Source organism: Cupressus sempervirens, chromosome 10, assembly GCF_028749045.1.
Source record: "Cupressus sempervirens isolate cs-2001-9-10 chromosome 10, ASM2874904v1, whole genome shotgun sequence".
In the NCBI taxonomy this organism is placed as follows: domain Eukaryota; kingdom Viridiplantae; phylum Streptophyta; class Pinopsida; order Cupressales; family Cupressaceae; genus Cupressus; species Cupressus sempervirens.
Genome location: NC_143127.1, coordinates 406,617,507 through 406,637,914, shown reverse-complemented (window position 1 = coordinate 406,637,914; position 20,408 = coordinate 406,617,507). Strand labels below are relative to the sequence as shown.

The following is a 20,408-nucleotide window of genomic DNA, read 5'->3' as shown; positions in this document are numbered from 1 at the left end:
CATATTATGATGGCTCGAGGAAGTCTACAACAAGAGCTTGGGTTCAAAAGCTTGACACATACTTTCAATTGAACCCTATGCCTGAGGAAGAAGCTATTAAGTATGCAACAATTCACCTGGATGGGTTAGCACACGAGTGGTGGCATCATGGTATGGTCACTATGGGTCATGCACACATTACCTCATATGTGGAGTTTACAGAGAGATAGATTGAATGTTTTGACAAGAAGGATCCAGAACTCCATTTCAAAGAGTTAGCTCAGCTTAAATAGTGGGGATCATTGGAAACATACATTTCAGAGATTCAAAAAATTGTAGTGTTAGTAACAGATGTATCTGAACAGAGGATATTGGTTCTATTTATGGATGGGTTAGCTGATCCGTTGAGAGGGTGGACTAAAGCTCTCAACCCTCCCACTTTGCAGGAAGCCATTAAGAAAGCTTGTGACATGCATTCTTCTTCAGCTTCTAAAAATAAATTTCATGCAAAGAGTTTCCCTTCGAGGAAGGATACAAACATGAAACCTTTCCATAGAGAGGCTCAACCACCTAAGGAGGAAAGTAAGAGGTTGGACAATGAGAAACTCAATGATCTTAGGAAGAAGAAGATTTTTTTTCATTGTCGGGAGCCTTGGGATTTGTCACATAAGTGTCCATTGAAAGAAAAAGCTAAGCAGATGGAGTACTTTTCAACCAAAGAGTCAGTGGATGGAGATTCAAAGCAGTCATCTAAATCAGATGAAGATGATGATAATTCTTCACATGAGGAAGCATGCAGTGATAGCATGATAGCTTAGCTATCCAGTATACAGGAGGCTGTCACTTTCAGAGTTAGGGGAACTTTGGATGGACAGAGATTTGTGGCACTCATTAATGTAGGGGCAACACATAACTTCATTGATGAGAAGTTTGTGTCACGCAGAGGGCTACATATAGAGAGGCATAGGGGATTTAAGGTGATGGTTTTTGATGGCTTCAAAATTGACTGTACCAAGAAGATCCCCAACTTGCCACTTCATTTGGGAGATTATGACATGATAGGAGATTTCTTTGTGGTCAACATTAGCGATCAGGATATGGTGCTTGCGATGAACTGGATGAAGTCTTTGAAAGAGTTCACATTTAACCTCCAAAAAATGGAAATGAGGTTTGAGGAAAATGGTAAGAAGATAGTGCTCAGAGGTTTGTCAGATGGGAGACTTCGAGTGGTATCACTCAAGCAGATGAAGGGTTTCTTTAGACATGATCAGGTATAGTGGGCAGCAGAGTTCAGAGCAATGCCTGAAATGACAGAGCAGCATGAACAAAAGTATCCACCTGATGTACAGGAACTAATAACCAAACATACTAAGGTGTTTGGTGAGATACTTCCAGGGAGAGCCCCGGATAGGGGAATCGAGCATGTTATTGAGTTAGAGGAAGGGGCTAAGCCAGTCATCATCACACCCTACCACCATCCAAAGAGATATAAGGATGAAATAGAAAAGGCAATCAAGGAGTTGATTGACATGGGGCACATACGACCAAGCAAGAGTCCTTTCGCTTCTTCAGTAGTATTGGTGGAGAAGAAGGATGGTACAATGAAGATGTGCATTGATTATAGGGAGCTAAACAAGAAGACAATCAAGAACCGATACCCTATCCTGCACATTGATGAGCTTATTGATGAATTGCACGGTGCATGCTACTTCTCTAAGATTAATTTGAGATCCAGCTACCACCAAATACGGGTTAGAGAGGTGGATGTGGAGAAGACAACTTTTAGATGCCACTAGGGACATTTTGAGTTCTTAGTCATGCCCTTTGGGTTGACTAATGCCCCCACCACTTTCCAGTCCTGTATGAATAGAGTATTCAGGGATCAGTTGAGGAAGTTTGTGTTGATTTTTTTTTATGATATATTGATATATAGTCGTACTTGGGAGGAACATTTGAAGCATATTGATGCAGTGCTCAGCATTCTAGAGAGGGAATCATTATATGCCAAGATGATTAAATGCGAGTTTGAGATGATAGAGTTGCTCTATCTAGGGCATATTATTAGTGTAGGAAGTGTTCGGGTTTACCTAAACAAGATCAGGGCCATTCTGGATTGGCCACCGCTGAGGAACACTTCACAACTCAAGGGATTTCTTGGGCTTTGCAGGTTCTACCGCAAATTTGTGAAGGCATTTTCACAGATAGCAGCACCACTTATAGATTTGACACGAAGAGACAGTTTCAAGTGGTCAGAGAGGACTCAGGATTGTTTTGACAAGTTCAAGGAGTTGATGAGTACATGTCCTATTTTAGCCATTCCAGATTTCACAAGGCCTTTTGAGCTGCAGTATGATTCCTCGGGAGAGGGCATAGGAGTTGCCCTCATGTAGGACAAACAACCCATCGCATATGAGAGCAGGAAATTATGAGGTGTTGAGAGAACTTATAGCATCTATGACAAAGAAATGCTAGCAATCATGCACGCGCTAGCTAAGTTCAGGCAATAGTTAGTAGGGAGCCGATTCATAATTAAAATAGATCATAACAGCTTGAAACATTTCCTTGGATTGAAGGATCTTAATGACGGGCAACAAAAATGGGTGAGTAAGTTACAGGCCTATAATTTTGACATAATCTATGTCAAAGGGAAGAAAAATGTTATCACAGATGCTTTATCCAGAAGGCCTCATTTTCTTGCTGTTGGGATAGTCATGGATGATTGGAGAGAGTTGATCTTGGTAGAGTATGCCAAGGATAGTTGGGCATCTAGTGTTATTGAAGGAGCTATTTAGGATAGTCGATACACTATTGTAAATGATTTGATCATTTACAAGGGAAGGATTTATTTGATACCTAGGTCTGCCATGAAGGAAAAGATCTTGAGAGCATTTCATGATTCACCATTAGCAGGACATCCAAGATTTTTTAAGACATATAGGCTGGTGAGAGAGCGCTTCACTGGGAAGGGGCTTAAATCTGAAGTGCTACAATTCATTAGGGAGTGCCCAGTGTGTCAGTAGAACCAACATGAACATTCCTTTCCAGGTGGTTTACTACAGCCCCTACCTATACCAGAGAAGAAGTGGGATAACATTTCCATGGATTTTATCACAGGCCTTCCAAAGGCACACGGTTGGGATTGTATTTTTGTTGTGGTAGACAGATTGATGAAATTTGCACATTTCTTTGCAATTTTGTCCACATATTCAGCAGTACAGACAGTAGAGCTATTCTTTCAATAGGTATTTAGATTACATGGGATGCCACGGACCATAGTCAGTGACAGGGATAGTAGGTTTATGAGCCACTTTTGGCAGGAGTTGTTTAGGTTGTGTGGAACAGAGTTAACTCTGAGTACCAGTTACCACCCCCAAACTGATGGGCAAACAGAGATAGTGAAAAAAATGGGTTGAGGGGTACCTTCAAAACTACATTGCAGGAGAGCAGAAGGCTTGGGTGAAGTGGCTACATCTAGGGGAGTATTGCTATAATACCTCTTTCCATATGTCTATTCAAATGTCCCCTTTCATGGCACTGTATGGGTATGATGCTCCTAATTTTTTGGATTTGTTATTTGGGGACAGTAGGGTGCCTAAGTCCAAGGATATTTTGCACAAGTGTCGGGACATTATGCGATCCTTGAAGGAAAATTTGCAAAAAGCACAAAATCAGCAGAAGCAATATGCTGATTAGCACAGGGTTGAGAGGTCTTTCAAGGTAGGAGACATGGTGTACCTCATGTTATAGTCATATAGACAGTCCTCTCTCAAGAAGAGTGGAGCAGAGAAATTGAAACCACGCTACTATGGACCATTCAAAGTAATCAGGAGAGTGGGTGAAGTAGCTTATGAGTTGGAGTTGCCTGCAGACAGTAAAGTGCATAATGTATTCCATGTGTCACGCCTTGAGAAGGCATTGGGCCACAATGTGGTGCCTTCAGTAGTATTGCCACCTCTTGATGATGAGGGAAAGCTTATCTTGGTTCTCGAGGCTATACTTGACTCCAGGGAGAGGGTGCTTCGCAGGTAAATCATCAAGGAGTACTTGGTCAAGTGGAGGAATCTACCAGTGGAGGATGCTACTTGGGAAAATGAGTAGATATTACAACATCTAGAGTTGAAATTGCTTGCTCGAACAAGCAATTTTGGGAAGGGCGGACTATAATGTCCCCTCTTTAGCATTCATAGCATGATTTTGTCGTTAGCCTATTTCCCCACAGTCCTATAGGCTAACCAGGACATTAAAGGGACTTAGAGGCCATTTGGCCTAGATAGTTTCAGTTGCAGATCTTTCTGAGGGGTTTTGAGGCAACTTTGGGCATACTTACTATTTATAGTAAGTCATCTTGGACATGGTCGGACATCCAGTGGCAGCGGTATGTCGATGGTAATTGTTTAAAATTGACAATAAGACTTGTTTATCATTGATAAGATTTGTTATGCATTAATAAAGCTATTTTATAAAGTTAAATTTAAATATTTAACTTTATTAATGCATAGACTATAGTTTGGGGGAAATATTTAAATTAAAAGAGTCCCCTTTATTTTATAACACATTGGAGACATAAGTTACATAAAGGGAGTTATATTTTATCCCACATTGAGAAAACGAAGGATTGATCTCTTGTGAGAACACTATAAAAGAAATGGAAGAGCTTCTTTTTAGTATACTTGGATGAAGATTAATGTTATGTTGCTGGATATTTGTTTATCAGGCTTGGAGGACATAATCCCTCTTTGCTAGCATTCTCTTCACTGTTGAAAGACACAATCAGGAGGATTAACGGTGTTTCCAAACATACTGGGTTTCATATAGTGTTTTGCTACAGTACGGATGAATAGTGTTTACTACAGTGCAAATGAATAGTGAATTTGCTACAGTGCATGAACAGCATTTGCAACAAGTTTATTGTTTATTCTTGCTGATTTGAGGGTTTGGAAGGCTGCCAACTACATCTGCAAAAATACTACAGCAACGAATTCCAGGTTTCTTCTGTCAAATTTTAATACTTTTGCATTGTAGTTGTTGAATACAAGACTGATATTTGTCACAGTATGTTAAACAATTGTATGAGCACATTTACATGGCAAAAATCAATATTTAATTATCAAATAAGAAGTTTTAGATTTTCCTATATATTGTAGTATGTGTGCCAAGTGTTTGACAAAAATGCTATGTTGAGTTATTAAGAAAAGTAATTGATATCATAAAGTAGCTTGCAAGTTTCTTTATTTTGGAAAAAATAGGGGGGGATATTACATGAGATGACCATTACAAAGGAATTTCAATCGGTTCATCTCCTCAAAAATGACAAATGGCAAGCAACCAATTTGTCTATTACAATGATTACATAACAAGAATGGAAAAGGCGGAATATGGATCACTTCGCCTTCTTTCCATTTTCTGCCTTTGCCCTATAGGCCTTAGCGGCTACAATGATTGGAATTAACTCCTCATGCCTATGGATGTGTACATTAGTGTATCTCAAGAGCCATTTAGAGTGCTCTCGGGCTAGGTCTTTCATGGTGCCTAAATGATCTTGTAGTTCTTCCATGGCCACATGCACACCTTCACCGAGCTTCTGTAATTTAGATATCCTGTTTTGGGGATTAGAAACTATTTTCGTCAAACCATCTATAAAATTAGAAAAGTTGATTTTCATAATAGGCATCCCAATGATTTTCTTTCCTTGTCCACTAGACTATGAATCTGTGTGTAAGGCTCTTAATAATTCATAGTCTTTGCACTGCTCCTTCTTTACTTTAGCTTCAGTTTCCTTCAATCCCTCTTCTACTACTATGATCATTTTAGACTTGAACTGCATGCTTTGAAACCATTCAACTACAGGCTCATTCCCTTTGGGCAAGATCTTTGCTTCTAAAACCTCCTTTGTCTTCATGTGAATGATCACTTTCAATAAGGAAACACAATTATCGCTCTTGATTTTCTCCACAGCCAAGGTGGCTTTGTTTGATGATATGTTGTCCTTCTTTGTTCCAATCTTAGTATAGCATTTCCAATCTACTCTATGATGAAGAGTCCTTCAATCTTGGCTTTTCTGCTCCACTCTCTACCAATTTGCCCAAAATGCTTATCTTCCTAGAGCTAGGAGATGAGGGCTTGAACATCTACAATAGTGGGATCACTAGTCATAGGCATCCCAGAAATGCTTGCCAATGGGGTGACCAATTGCCTAATGAAACTATTTAATTCTTGTATTTTTTCCTTCATTCTAACCTTTGAGAACTTGAGGCTTTCTAATTTTCCTTCAATTACTTCATTTGTCGACTTCCTTAAGCCAACCTTGGTGTCATGTCTGGCTTCTCCAAGATCCATGGAGTGTAAGGAAAAATCATTAGGAGACATGTCCTCCAATCTTCCTTCCTTGATGGGCTTGGAAACTTCCATGGTCAAATGCCCTGTTTCAGGATCTTGCCCAAGGATGGACATAGTCTTTTGCTTCTTGACTTTGCTTAATGCTGATCCAGAGTGGATGGCAAGGGATAGAGTATCCTTGTTGGGGGTGCCTTCATCCTTCCTCTTCCCTTTTCTTTCTATAGTATCCTCCAACTATGAATTTGTATTTATTAATTTAGAGGTCATTTCCAAAGAACCTATGATGAACATCTTCCTTTTGGCTAGAGTGGTGGCTTTGGCAGTCGAAGAAAAATGATTCTTCAGAGTTTGTGAAACCAACTACAACAAGCCTTGAGGTTTCTCTATTTCCTTGGATTTCTCTGCCACCTCATCAGATTCGGTGGATTCACTATCATTGCTTCCACCATCTCCCAAATATACCACTTGTACTTGAGAGCTACTTGGTAAAAGGAGTGCAGGGCTTACTGATGGAACTAGACTGTTATGAGGTGAAGGGGGAGGAGTGACTACCATATCTTTGGCTTCTTTCGCCTTCTTCTTCTTAGCATTTGATGGGTATCTGATCACTAGGAGGGAGCCATCATGGCAAGTTTGTGCAATAGGGATATTCTTATCAAGAGGTTGATCACCTCTGCTAGATGATTGGGCTAGTCCTTGGGTGATAGCCAACATCACACTGGATGTACCACCTTGAGAGGAAGGAGCCACTGCAGCTACTGGAGAGGCTTGAGTTGTTGCACTTTTGCTTCAGCTCTTCCTTTCTATGGTCCACTGGACACACTTCCTAGTTCTCTTGGTAATTTGGTCCATCATCACCTCTAGATCTTCACATGCATCTTCATAAGGTTTAGAACTAATAGGAGTACCCCTCAACCTTGTCATATAGGTATTACTATACATGTTTTGTCCATCATCTTCGACTTCTTTGACATCAAGATTGATTCCATACATTTTTACTTGATCCACTCTTAGCCTAGCAAAAGCATAATCATGACTCTCATATTCATCTTTGCAATCGACCTAGTAGTCTTCTATAGTGGTGATATGCTTAATCACACTCCTAATTTGAAGAACATCTTTTGCATATCCATTTGGATCAAACATAGGTCTCAAGACCTCATACATTTCCAACTTGCACTTCATCTCAATAAACCTTAAGCATGTTCTTCGCATCAAAATGAGATTCACAACTAAAAGCTCCCACCTTCATAGGGAACTTATAGCCCTTCTTCTTTAAGCTCCCACTTAGCACATTTACATAAATCACCTACCTCATGATCTCGATCAACATGATCATGTCACTTGGGTACCTTGGTAGCTTCAAAGGGAACCCACCAAAAGCTACAAGATGAAAATATGAAAAGGATGAGAATTGGATGAAAAAGCTCCCAAATTGACTGATAGCCACTATAGCTTCTAAGCTAAATCTCAGACACCCTTGGAGTTCCTTGCAAATTCTCATAGTAAATGCATCATTAACTCTTATACACTTTACATAACTATTCTCCAATTGTAAAAAAGAGTAGAACTCATAAGACTTCACATCATTAAGAAAATTCTCCACCCTTGGGAGGCCTGGCCATAATTGCAGAGAAGCTAACATATAAATGAGGAAAGAGGACATATAGAATGTGTTGTAGAACTTTGCAACTCTAAGAGCATTGGATAGATTCTCACTTACCTTGTAGGCCCAATCAATGTATTGGGTATCAAAACAAATAACTTGCACCAAGAAGAAGTATTGTTCAATAAAATTCAAAGCTTCTACCTCACCTTTAATTCTGTGCAAGAGTACCATGATGTCGACAATCTCAAGTTTGAGATTAGTACCAAACAAAGTCTTAGGGACGTTACTCTTGATGCCTTGTTGTTTTTGGAACCATGATTGCATAATTTCTTTCCTCCAGACCATTTTCTTCGCGAAAAAATCAGAGATGGCTCCACCAATTGTTAAATCTGAAAACTCTTCTTGCTCCAGGATTCAAAGATAGTTTACCACAATTTTCCTATCAATAGAGATCAATACTGTGTTATCTGGCAATACAATGTACCTAGTGTCTGGATTATAATGATTTATACATTCGTAAATCAATTCAGGATCTTGGACTGCAACTGGAAAATTGACTGCTTCAACTAGCCCACATCCTTGGAGCTTCTCAGTAATGGGATGGATTGGCTCCAATTTCACTCTCTTCTAAAAGTTTTTCATGTCAAAGAAATGGAGAGAGGTATCTGTGAAATTCTATAGAGAAGACATGATTCCATTTAATCCATCAAAACTCGTGAATCTAGTTCCCATTCTGTTCGTGGGTGAATTTCAAAATCTAGAAAAGCAAAGAATGGAAAATGCACAGATGCTAGCTTTTCAAATAGAGGTTGTGCAAATTAACAAAATAACAGTTTGAGTAAGAGCGATAGTTTTTTCAATTGTTCATATGTCTCTATATAGGAGTTTCAGTCCATCCATTAATCTTTAGGGTTCATGCCACACGAATGAATTAAAGGAGAGATCTATTGTAATGGTAAATGCATAGTTTCAACAGATAACTCAATGCGCTTTCACTTTTTCATTGGGCCAAAGATAATTTTCTATCCCTCACATTTACTTTCCCATTTTACACTATATTTCGAAAACTTATAAACAAAGTACTTTGTAACAAAATATCTGCCAAAGCAAATTCTGCTTAGTAGATCTTTCCTACCATGGTTAGGATTTTTCTATTATCATCTTGAGAGGTTTAGCAAATGAAAGATGGGTTTCATTCACTCACCAACTTGATTTTCTTTAAAATCCAAAAAATTATCCTCATGGGTTGAAAACTTGCCAAGGAGAAGACAATTTTCATTTCTCCATCTAGGCTTGCCTTTTTACTTTACTTTTGGTCATGGTTTCCTTTGTGTTCAGAAATGTCCAATAAGTAGTGCAAGAAGTCATTAGGGATCCACCTTTTCCTCTTTTCCTTTATAATTGGATTTTTTGGGAAACTGACATCATGGGTTGAAAACCCACCGAGGAGAAGTCAGTTTCTAGTTTTCCTCCCGAAGTGATTCTAATAATTGTGATGGATTCTAAATGCTTCCTGAAGTAGATAATTATAAGAGGAACCTCAATTTTTCATAGGGTGCCTTTCTGCCTTCTTACTTTGGCCCATAAGTATCATTTGCTGCTTTCTGCGAAAAATCGCCTTCATGGGTTGAAAACCCGCTAAGGAGAAGGCGAAGTCTGGATTTCTGCAAACTTTTGTTCTCATGAAGTAAATAATGAATCTCAAGTGGATATAGTTCTTGAAAATGCCTTTTTCATGTTACGGGAATCTCCATCGGATTAGGTACTTAACTACCCTCAAAAACTCGCAACACAAAAGGAAAACCACCCGACTATGAAACGAGGAGAAGGGGAAAATGAAAAATCTAATGAAGACTCCTTCCACCTAAGGGGGCTTGGACTTAGACTCAAACACACCTAGGACCTTACTAGACACAAGATTTCTACTTTGTAAATTGGTTAGAGAATAAAAAGTGGGGCAACAAACCACACTATTATTATTCACTAAATGAAATAATAATAATGGATGGGTAAAAGCACAAACCTGTGTCACCCTTTTATGAAGGAAAAGGCTAACAAAAGTACAACAATTCATCTTCAATGACAAACAAAGTAAACTAATGAAATGTGTAGAAATGGATGAATTTTAGGATTATAATTTTTAATAGTTATTTGGAATAAGAATTGATACATTTTCCTAATTTTTAAAGACAATGTTTTACTTCCTAAAAAATGTTGAAATTTAGGGGTCTAGTTCCCACCACAAAATAATGTGGAAATAAACTTATTTCCCTTCAATCTTAGATTATGTTATAGATAACATATATAGCTAGAACAATCAAAAATAAAAATTGGCTTTAGACCTATATTTTATCTTTTATAATGAATCAAAATTAACTCATATGAAATTGATAGTTTTCATCTCCCACCACATTTTTCAAAACAAATCTTTTCTAACCAAAAGAAAAAATATACATTCTTGAAGATGACTTTCTCCTCTACAACATCATGTGATTTTCAATTTTTTTAATATGATTTAATATTTTTTCCTTTCTCAAACTTGACATCTTCTTGAGTGTTAAAATACTTGTAGAATTTTTTAATTACAATATACTATATCTAATTTAAACACTATAAACTCTATATGAGAATGTTCTTGAATTTTAACTCTATAAAATGGTGTTTATATTTTATTTTTAAAAAATCATAAAAAATAGTAAGAGTTATTGAAACATCATTTTTCTGAAATAATTTTATTTCTTTAGTGACTGGATACAAACTAGTATAAAACATGCATTTAATAGACATTTCCAATTGGAAAAGAGTGAGACCATATATAACTTAGCTAGAGTGATTTTTTTCTAGATGATATGTTTGAATTAAATCAATTTTTAGATAGAAACATTCAAATCTAGTCATTCTGATAAGTCAGCTTGAAAGGTGACACAACTTTGTACTTTTACCCAAATCTTGTTAGTTCATTTATACATTATTGAAAGTAGTCAACTAAATGACATGTATTGAGTAAGAGGTTTATCATTTTGTTTATGATGTTGTCATTATAAATTTATTAAAGATATATGTGATTATGATCATTTATGAATGTCATTACTAAGCTAGAAGATATTTATATGAATTTTTATTTTTATATTTCTATTGGATCACAAACAAGATTAAATTTAGGAGGACTTCTAAGTAACATCATAATCATTAAAAAAAATAGTGAAAAATTAATATGTCAAAGTTGATTTAATGATTGATCAGAGAGATAAATATAACATGATATACATATCACACTATTATTGTCATTCAAGGTTATTCTAGGTTCTCTATATTGCTGATGTATAAATGTAGATGTGATGAAATAATTATTCATCAAAGTAGGTATGTAAATATAGCTTTGAATTTCAAACTCGTGAATATTGATAAAATATCAAGTAGAAATTACAAATGTGTACATAATATCTTAATAAAAACATTGATCTAAACTTCATGAAATAACCTTCAATTTTGATACATCCTTGTAAATGGCTCATGTTGGAATAGTTCCACATTGTGAATAATTTTTTCCAATGCCTTAGTCATATGCTTAATTAGAATAGGAAGGGATCTCATCATGTAATATCATGCCTACGAGGTGTTTCTTATTCTTGTGTCCAAGTGATATACTACCTCTATAGATTTTAATTAACATATATCATTTTTTCCCAATTTCCCCTATAAACAAGAAAAATGAGTTCTAATTCTTAGAAAAAAAATTGAGAATGATGATGAACCGAGGGAAGCCATAAGAGTGGTAAACTATGATGAATCTATTGACCATTATGTGTTCATTTACCTTCTTGATGTTGAGACCAAGGGTTTTGAGTGCTTGTCCAAGAAAAGAGTTAAAGACATCTGAGAGAAGAAGGAAATGAGGAAGGCGAGAATCCCTTTGTTTCACATTATGGATGATGATGAGCTCAATGTGAAACTCATAGAAGATGATAAAAAAGACCTAGTTGTGACCCTCCTCATGGAGTCTTGGAGACTACTAAAGTCATTTCTTTGTATTCCCTAAGGTTGGACAAATGGTCCTTCCACTCAATTAAAGTATTGCACCTCAAATGTAGAGCTTTAGAGAGGAAAATTGAAAAATTGGAGATCAAAAGTGGACAAAAGGAAAATAGGAAAGAGGAGCAAGAGAGTTAGAAGGCCTTAGAAGATCTTAGAAATAAAGTTGTCCATATGGAGAAGAGTACAAAGGAAGTTCTTGCTAAATTTTAGGGTTTACTTAACTCTTTGGTGGATTACTTGAACAAGGTTCTAAATGTCATAGATAAGGCCAAAAAAATTAACCTGGTGCTGGATTAGGAGGAGCTAGAAAAGGAAAAGGAAGAGGTTGGACCTGAAAAATGATGTGGTCCAACATGAAAAAGAAATAGTAGTTTCAAATTGACCAAAGCAACATAAAGAATAGAAAATTAAAGGGATTGAGCAGGAACTGAAAGATAAGGTCAAAGATCTGGCCTAGGTAACCTCTCTTTGTGTTAGTCTTTTTTTCCCTTTATTTTTGTAGTAAGGTAGTTATCCATTTTTAGCTTTCTGGTTTTCAGTGTTGGTTTTTGCCAGGTTAGTGTAGTTGTAGTTTTGGGTGTATCTGTTGGTTAGAACACTATTTCATTTCAAGACTTAATGCTTTGTTTATTCTATAAAAATTTTGGGGTTTTGGTACCCCTATAAAAAAACTATTTTAGCCTTAATAAAAAAAAATCACTTTTTGTTGTAATTACGAGTGTAATAGTATAACTTCATGTTAAAGTGTTCACTATAGCATAGTAGCATCGTCGAATGATCAAGTATGGTTTTGCAAACTAAGATAATTCTTGTTAAGTAACTGACCTAACTCTGATTTCATGGAGATGGACCCATCACATATTTTGAGATCATTTTAGTAACTAAGAACTTTATATAATGAAGGGATGATAATTTGGATTTAAGATGGAAAAGAGTTTTACAAATATATACTTGGCTATAAAATATTCTTATATCATGGCCCAAGATTAAGATAAAATTAATTTTAGCCTTGGTTATTAATTGTATAATATTGTGAGAGTGACTTTTTGAATGGCACCCTAACCACACTTTACTAAGCATATCTTTAACTTGTTGAAATTCAGATGGAGTAACACACAAGATAATCGACTAACATTGGTAAAACCCTAATCAAGGAAGAAATTTTAGAAAGAATGTTCCAAAGCACTGCATTCACTATATTAAGAATCTCTAACAAGTGTTACAATACCTTAGATGATAATCAAAGATCTAAATTTTTTTAAAATTCTTCAAACATATTTCATAATCTTATAACTTTCAAAAACTATGATTTTTAACAAATTAAAGGAATTTGAATATACAATTAAAATTTCCCATCAAATTAACCATTTGCAATTGGTTTTGAATATTTTAATTAAATTTAAATTCATCCATGGATATAAAATAGAGGGAAAAAACTTAATTAATTAAAGTCCTATAATCATTCATCATTAACTCATTGTTCGACAAGGATAACATTTTCTCCTTCCTATAGTTAACAAATTATCATAATATTTATGGATTCCAAGGTGTTTTAATTTGTGTTGTAGTGAAAATCTGTTCACTCCTTATGATAAATGGTTATTCCATATTCTATTTTTTTTTTAAGGTTAATAAATCTACATCGTGAATGATAAGGTATCAAATTATCTATAATTTCCCTGCTACCCTCTACTAAAAAATTTCTATTTTTTTTATTAAGGTATAAGCATGTTATATAGGGACCAGAAACCCAATAGTATCAAAATACAATGATTTAAACAATGAGTTCCAAAATTATAACTATGTTGGAAAAAGATTAAATATTGAAATTTTTAGCATCCTAAAACCAGAGACCAACATAAAAGAAAAGAACCTCAGACTAGACCAAAAAAAGAAAAATACTAAAAAGAAAATAGAGAAGTAGAACTAAGCCAACTCCTTTAGGAGCTTGGCCAACTAGATCTCAGCTACCTTTGGGTCCTTCTCCCTATTCTTCTGCAATGTAATAGCTTTCCTATTCAACTTTCCCCTTGTTCTTTTACTAGGACCTCCCACTACTTCTTCCTAATGTCCATTGTCCTCTCAAGTCCAGTCCACCTAAGCTCAATGCCCTATGCACCCACTTTACCTTTACCAATGATTAGCTTCTAGACTAGCCCTTGAATTTTGGAGTCACTATCCCCAATAACTTTTTTCAATTCTTGTATTTCCTCAGGATACCTTCTTCTAGCCTTCTCCTAGCCTCACTCTATTTCTACAAAAGTTTATTCAATTTACCCACTGCCTCTTCCAAGACTTTAATTTTGTTAATAACCTAGCTATCAAACACCATCAAAGCTTTCTCTTTATCATTAACCCTAGATCAATGTTGTTTGGAGCACCCTGGTTAGGAATTGAAGCAGTGTCTTCCTTTTCCTTTTCATTTTCCTCCATAGATTCTTCTTTAGATTTAGACATTGAGTACCAACAATATTCCTTAAATAGGAGAGTTTGCCTAATAAATTCTTATCTTTTTCAACATCCCCCACTAGATTGTCCTTTTTCTCCTCTTTAGATGTCTTCTTGTCTTTAGGAGGAGAAGAGGAGTTTTTAATTCTTTTGATAGGAGGGGAATCATCACTTTCTTCTCTTATTTCCATCCCTTCACCTTCTTCACCCCGCAAATCTTCAGAGACCCTATCCTCCCGAGACCCGATAAACATTTTCTATTTTATGACATAAAGAGTCCCCTGGTTATAATGAACAATTTGAAAATTGTAATGATCTCTTTGGTCTAGCTCAGGTAATTCAAACATTTTGATCATTTTGATGTATACTTTGATCCTCAAATTATTCCATATCACTAGATCAAACAATGTATATGCATGACAAATTCATTTGTATAACTATATAACTTCAAATTAAGATGAAAATAAAAATATCATCCTTATTATTGATACACTTAGCATGAAGAATATTTTTGTTGATTATCTTAAACTTTTTATTATATGGTTATACATGTGCATGATTATTGTCTCCATTTTCTTTATGATTTTTTTTACATTATCCTTATATTGGTGAATTTAAGGGATACAAGAAGATATCATACCCTTTTCCCCTTTATTTTACATAGATCTTTTGTATTATCTTCTTTCTTTTTGTAATATATAGGTTAATCCTAGTTATAGATCAATTAGGAAACTACCTACCTCAATTCTCAATGGTTTAGACTAATCATTCCTTATAAACTTCCCACATATGAGAATATATCACATATTCATTTCTTGTCCCATGTACTATGTGACACCATTATCTAGTTTTCCCTTTTGTAATCTAAAATTTCTAGTTTGAAACCAAGCCAAGTAATGAATTTGACCATTATCTTATTTTCTTGTGGCTAAAAACATCAAGTTGAGCATTGAGGATATTGTATTTATAAACATTCATAGGTTAGTAGCAATAAAGAAAAACATATAGGAAAAATAATTTCAATCTCTCTTTGCATATAACACATCAAGTGTAGGGGGCTAAATGTGAAGGGGAGGGCTAGGGATTCACATGAAGCCCCCTGCACACGGGCTTTGTGCGAAGGCCCAAGGAGGCTTTACACAAAGACCCCAAAACAAAATTCCCCCTTTTTGTCACTTTTCTTTGTGACAAGTGGGAAGCATTTTAATGGTCTGACCGCATGTAGATTAAAGTTATAATAATATGTAAGATATAGATTAACATTATAATATCACATTTCATTTTCATTAGAAAACTTAGCATACGAGCATGGCACCCCAAGTCGTAGTTGCACCATTAATAATGCAACCCCTAAACCATTACACTAGAAGATTCTCCCGAACATTATAATAATACATTGTCACAGCATCAATTCTTACATCATAAGCATTGCATTACTTGCTTCTCATGCCTTAAATTTTGTATATTTGTTAGAGGAGAGGAAGTCAATAACATTCCCTTTCCTTAGAACATGTCTCCATTTACTTTCAACAAATCCATTATTTTGGAAGTACAAGATGAAAAGGCATTCCACATTGATATAAGATAAATGTCTGGCAAGTAGACTAGATTAGATTGAGGAGAAATCTTCTTGGACTCTAAAATGAGCACAATCTAGCCCAATGTCATATTTATTTATCTTTAGATTATATTAAAGGTTCCACAATATAGATCCACCATTAGATTTCAATATGATTCATAGATCAAAAAAAAAAAAACCTTTCTTTAATCATTTATAATTTTAGCACAATTATAACGAATTTAAAATTTATTATAATTATTATTAAATTAATAAAAAACTTTTTCTATTTTTCTTCAATAAATATAATCTAAATTGAACTCAAAAAAAACACCTTAACAAAATAAAACACATTGCACACAAGAAATACTGTAATAAAAAAAAATACAATATACACAAAGAAAACATGACAACAACAATTAAAAATGATAATACATTTTCCTTGATACACCTAAATATCACCAATAAAAATTGTTATACGGGAAAGAACTTTTCCATATTTATTTTTTATATGAATGCTAAATCCAACTGTAGGATTTTTTCCACGTTGCCGTGTCATAAATGTCTCTTTCTCTTGAGCTAAGCCTTAGAAAAGGCCATATTTTGTAGATAAATTGTGCATCTCGATTATTATTATTATTATAAAATAGTGTACCAATAACTAAAATAGTGAATCTCGATGATTATTATTATTATAAAATAGTGTACCAACAACTAATTGAAGGAGCATTCGAAGATGGGACAATAGTTGTATCGCTCGAAGCTTGAAGAACAGATTCTATTTCTCGTGGTTTAATCATGCGCACGAAAAAAATATGATTAGCAAGACCGGAAAAAACATGTGAAAAGCTGTATCTTATCTGGCTTGGATTTTCAAACGGAATATCGAGTCAATGTAATCAGAGACGTTCTGGTTTTTCCTTCTGTTTGGAGTTATAAATTAGATTGCGATGCACACGAAGAACATAAGCAAAGGAAATAGTCTACAGAGTAGACCTTTTTTGTGCATGTGAATTGAGAAATACATACATGGCGCCTGCTATTCCGCTTTCATGGCCTTCTGGTAATTGCCCAGGTCACTTTTTCATGTTTATTTGTTATTGTTGCTTCTAAATTAGAGTCGACTACGTAAAGTTTTCAATATTAATTATTTGAATCATATTCTGTCATTCATTATCCGTAATTTAGGAACAATTTATTGCGCACAATTGAATCTAAAAGCAACACTAACAGTACATTGTCTGAAATCTCTTAATCTTTTATTATTATCATATTTTGTTAGATAAGCCCTTTTATTCTGATAACCTGCCATGTCATGAATGAAATTGTTTTTCTCATTTACCGAATTAAGTTTGCGGTAGTTCACAGAACTATTGGAAGAAGAAAACTTTTAATACAGAACATAGTAACTCAGAAAGTGCTCTTTTCTAGACACTCTTAAAAATTAGAGTTTAATGTGGAACGCAATTAGGAAGTTCAGCTTTCTTCTATTTGATTACTTGCTTTTGATTTCTGGAATCTTGGTTGGTTTATTTGCTGGTTTTCTCTTTTGCTGGTTGTATTTTGCATGTTTGCAAATTCCTTATAAGAACTGTCCTATATGACTTGATGTGTTTTTATCCTTCTATCATTGAACTTATATGAGAACATTGAAAAATATAATTACTCAGACCTGTTATATCTGAGAATTCTTAGCTTTTGTCATCCATATTAAGAGTATGTGTTAGATTTCATCGTGGGTCAAATGAATTTATTGCAGACACAGGATTTGCAAAGGGAAGGATTACGCTTGGAGAACTTGAAGCGCGCCAAGTTTCAGCATTGGAAAAGATATGGAATAAGAAAGGGGCTACGTTCTACAAGCCCGTTGACGTTCCTGCTGGTTATTTTATTCTGGGTCATCACTGTGAGAGTAGCACCGGTTTCCTTCAAGGCTGGGTTGTTGTGGTAAGGGACATTAATGGGTCTTCATCCCTGCCCCCACTAGAGAAACCTCTGGACTATACCTTGGTGTGGAGTAGCAAGTCAGGAAAAGGTGAAAAGGGAGAAAATGGCTTCTTCTGGAAACCAGTCGCCCCTCAAGACTACAAAGCTCTGGGCTACCTGGTCACAACAGTTGAGGAAAAACCATCTTTGGAAGACCTCAGATGCGTTCGATCAGATCTGACTGGACTTTGTAAGACTGACACCAAAATCTGGACTGAGAAAAAGGACGGCTCTTCAATCCAATTCTTGAGCGCAATACCAGATCCAGAAAAGCAAACAAATGGGTTATTTGCAGGGACGTTCTTTTGCACCAAAAGTAGCAAAAATGAAAGCTCTAATGAGCTTCAAGTTTCTTGTCTCATAAACACGAATCCCATACAAACAGGAATGCCCAGTCTGGAAGAAGTGCATTCAATTATAGGCAAGTATGGTCCAACTGTGTTTTTCCATCCCAAGGAGACATATTTCCCCTCCTCAGTCTCTTCGTTTTTCGAAAATGGGGCATTGTTATACAAGAAAAAGGGGGACTCTTCCACGCCCGAAGCAATTGCAGAGGACGGATCGAACCTCCCACAGGGCGGCTCTGCTGACGGAGAGTACTGGATTGACCTGCCAAAAGACTCTGCCAAGGCTAAAATGGTGAGGCGTGGGGATTTAGAGAGCGCAGAGGCGTATGTACATGTGAAATCGGTACTGGGAGGAACATTTACGGATGTTGCAATGTGGGTGTTTTACCCCTTCAACGGCCCTGGCACTCTGGTGTTGCTGAAAGCAGTGTCAATACCGCTGGGTAGAATTGGAGAACATGTAGGCGACTGGGAACACGTGACGTTGAGGATAAACAACTTCACAGGGGAATTGTGGGGCGTTTATTTGTCTCAGCACAGTGGAGGACGGTGGGTTAAAGCTGGGGATTTGGAATACATGGAGGAGAGTAAGAAATGCGTGGTGTATTCGTCCAGAAATGGGCACGCTTGCTTTTCTCGGGCGGGCGTGGTTGTTCAGGGGAGCCAAACACTCGGAGTGGGTATTGCAAACTACTCAAAGAAAAGTGTGTATTTTCTGGATACAAGTGTGAAGTATAGAATTGTGGGTGCGGAGTATTTGAAGGGGATGGAGAGCGGCGAAAGTGTTGCAGAGCCCGCGTGGTTGAATTATGCGAGGAAATGGGGACCGAAGATCAAATATGCGGCAGCAGGTTTAGTGGGGTCGATTAAACTGCCGTCTGAGATGTCGGGGCAGGATGGACCGACCGGACCCAAATGGAAAAGCAGCTGGTTTGGAGATGAGAAAGTTAAAAATGTTTTCTAGAGAAATGGTTAGGAATGTATGAACGCCGGCCTGGATTGCTTCTCCGATTCTTCAAAAGCGTGTCATTGTATGCATCACATTTGCTAGATTTATGATGTCTAGTGTCTTATCTTTCCTCGGTGGTTGTTACGACAGCCTGAGTTGGCCTAGTGGTGGAGAACTTGTACTCTTAAAGAGAGGTCACAAGTTCAAATCCCACTGGGGGGTAGGGTATGTACGCCTCGTTTGTAGCGCCAAGTGCCTCTCGAAAAAGAGTACGAGGTAGTCCCATATCACTGTCACCATATGTAAACCCAAAAACTATGGCATAGTGTCGTGGACTATAAAACCACCTTTCCTTTTTCCTTTCCATCGAATATGTGGGGGCAAACTTCTCTCATTAATGTCCGTTGGCGTTTTAATTTGATTGGTCGGACATTATAAAACATAATAGTAATATTGTTTTTGAATTTGGAAGTTGAATTCAATTATTATAAATTAAATAGTAATAAATGAATATAGATTAGAAATGGAAAGAAATATTAAGATTTATGTACTCAAACTATTTATTATTAGTTTCTTTTAGGGAAGGAAACTATTGCAACCATTAGATGCAATAGTACTTTTAAAATAACCAATCACATTAAACTATTTTTGAACCATATGAATATATACTATAGTTTTAAATTTTCTATTTATTTAAATGATTTTAATAAAATTATTTATCTTTTTTGTTGGCTTATAGGAATATCAATAAGGGGTAAATCTAGCGATCACACCTAAGGCTGCAATAAGTATGCCGAAGAATATTATATTCAATTTAAATTATTCGTATTAAATAATAAGATATATTTATTTTTAGAATATAAATTATGTGGTATATAGTGTAGAGGACAATAATGAGATCCAAAATGTGATTATATTATTTTTTAGAAAGGTTGGATTGGCAACTTTCAAAGATTGCAGTAGAATCTGGTAGTATAGTAATTGTAATTTTATTTGGCAAAGAGATATTAAGAGTTGAACTTGAGAAAACAATTTCTTTTTTTGTTTGCATATAATTGTGCAAATCTATGTACAAAGGTATCTACCCAATACAGACATAAAGCAATGCATGAACCCATTTCACAAGATTGGCTTGCATTTGAATCAAATTTAAACAAATTT

General features: G+C 35.9%; 1 protein-coding gene across 1 annotated transcript; it reads left to right on the top strand.

Annotated features, from left to right (window-relative positions):
* Window positions 1-16,796: 16,796 nt before the first annotated feature.
* LOC149534380 (hypothetical protein At1g04090-like) lies at window positions 16,797-19,393 on the top strand. The gene is made up of 2 exons (XM_089806883.1): window positions 16,797-17,028; window positions 17,725-19,393. The coding sequence occupies exons 1-2, from the start codon at window positions 16,995-16,997 to the stop codon at window positions 19,260-19,262; spliced, it is 1,572 nt and encodes a 523-aa protein (XP_089663009.1). The 5' UTR covers window positions 16,797-16,994; the 3' UTR covers window positions 19,263-19,393.
* Window positions 19,394-20,408: the final 1,015 nt, after the last annotated feature.

Coding starts and splice junctions, on each gene's coding strand:
- LOC149534380 (XM_089806883.1), top strand. CDS start 16,995: ATGGCGCCTGCTATTCCGCTTTCATGGCCTTCTG. Junction 17,029..17,724: donor TCCGCTTTCATGGCCTTCTG/GTAATTGCCCAG, acceptor AATTTATTGCAG/ACACAGGATTTGCAAAGGGA.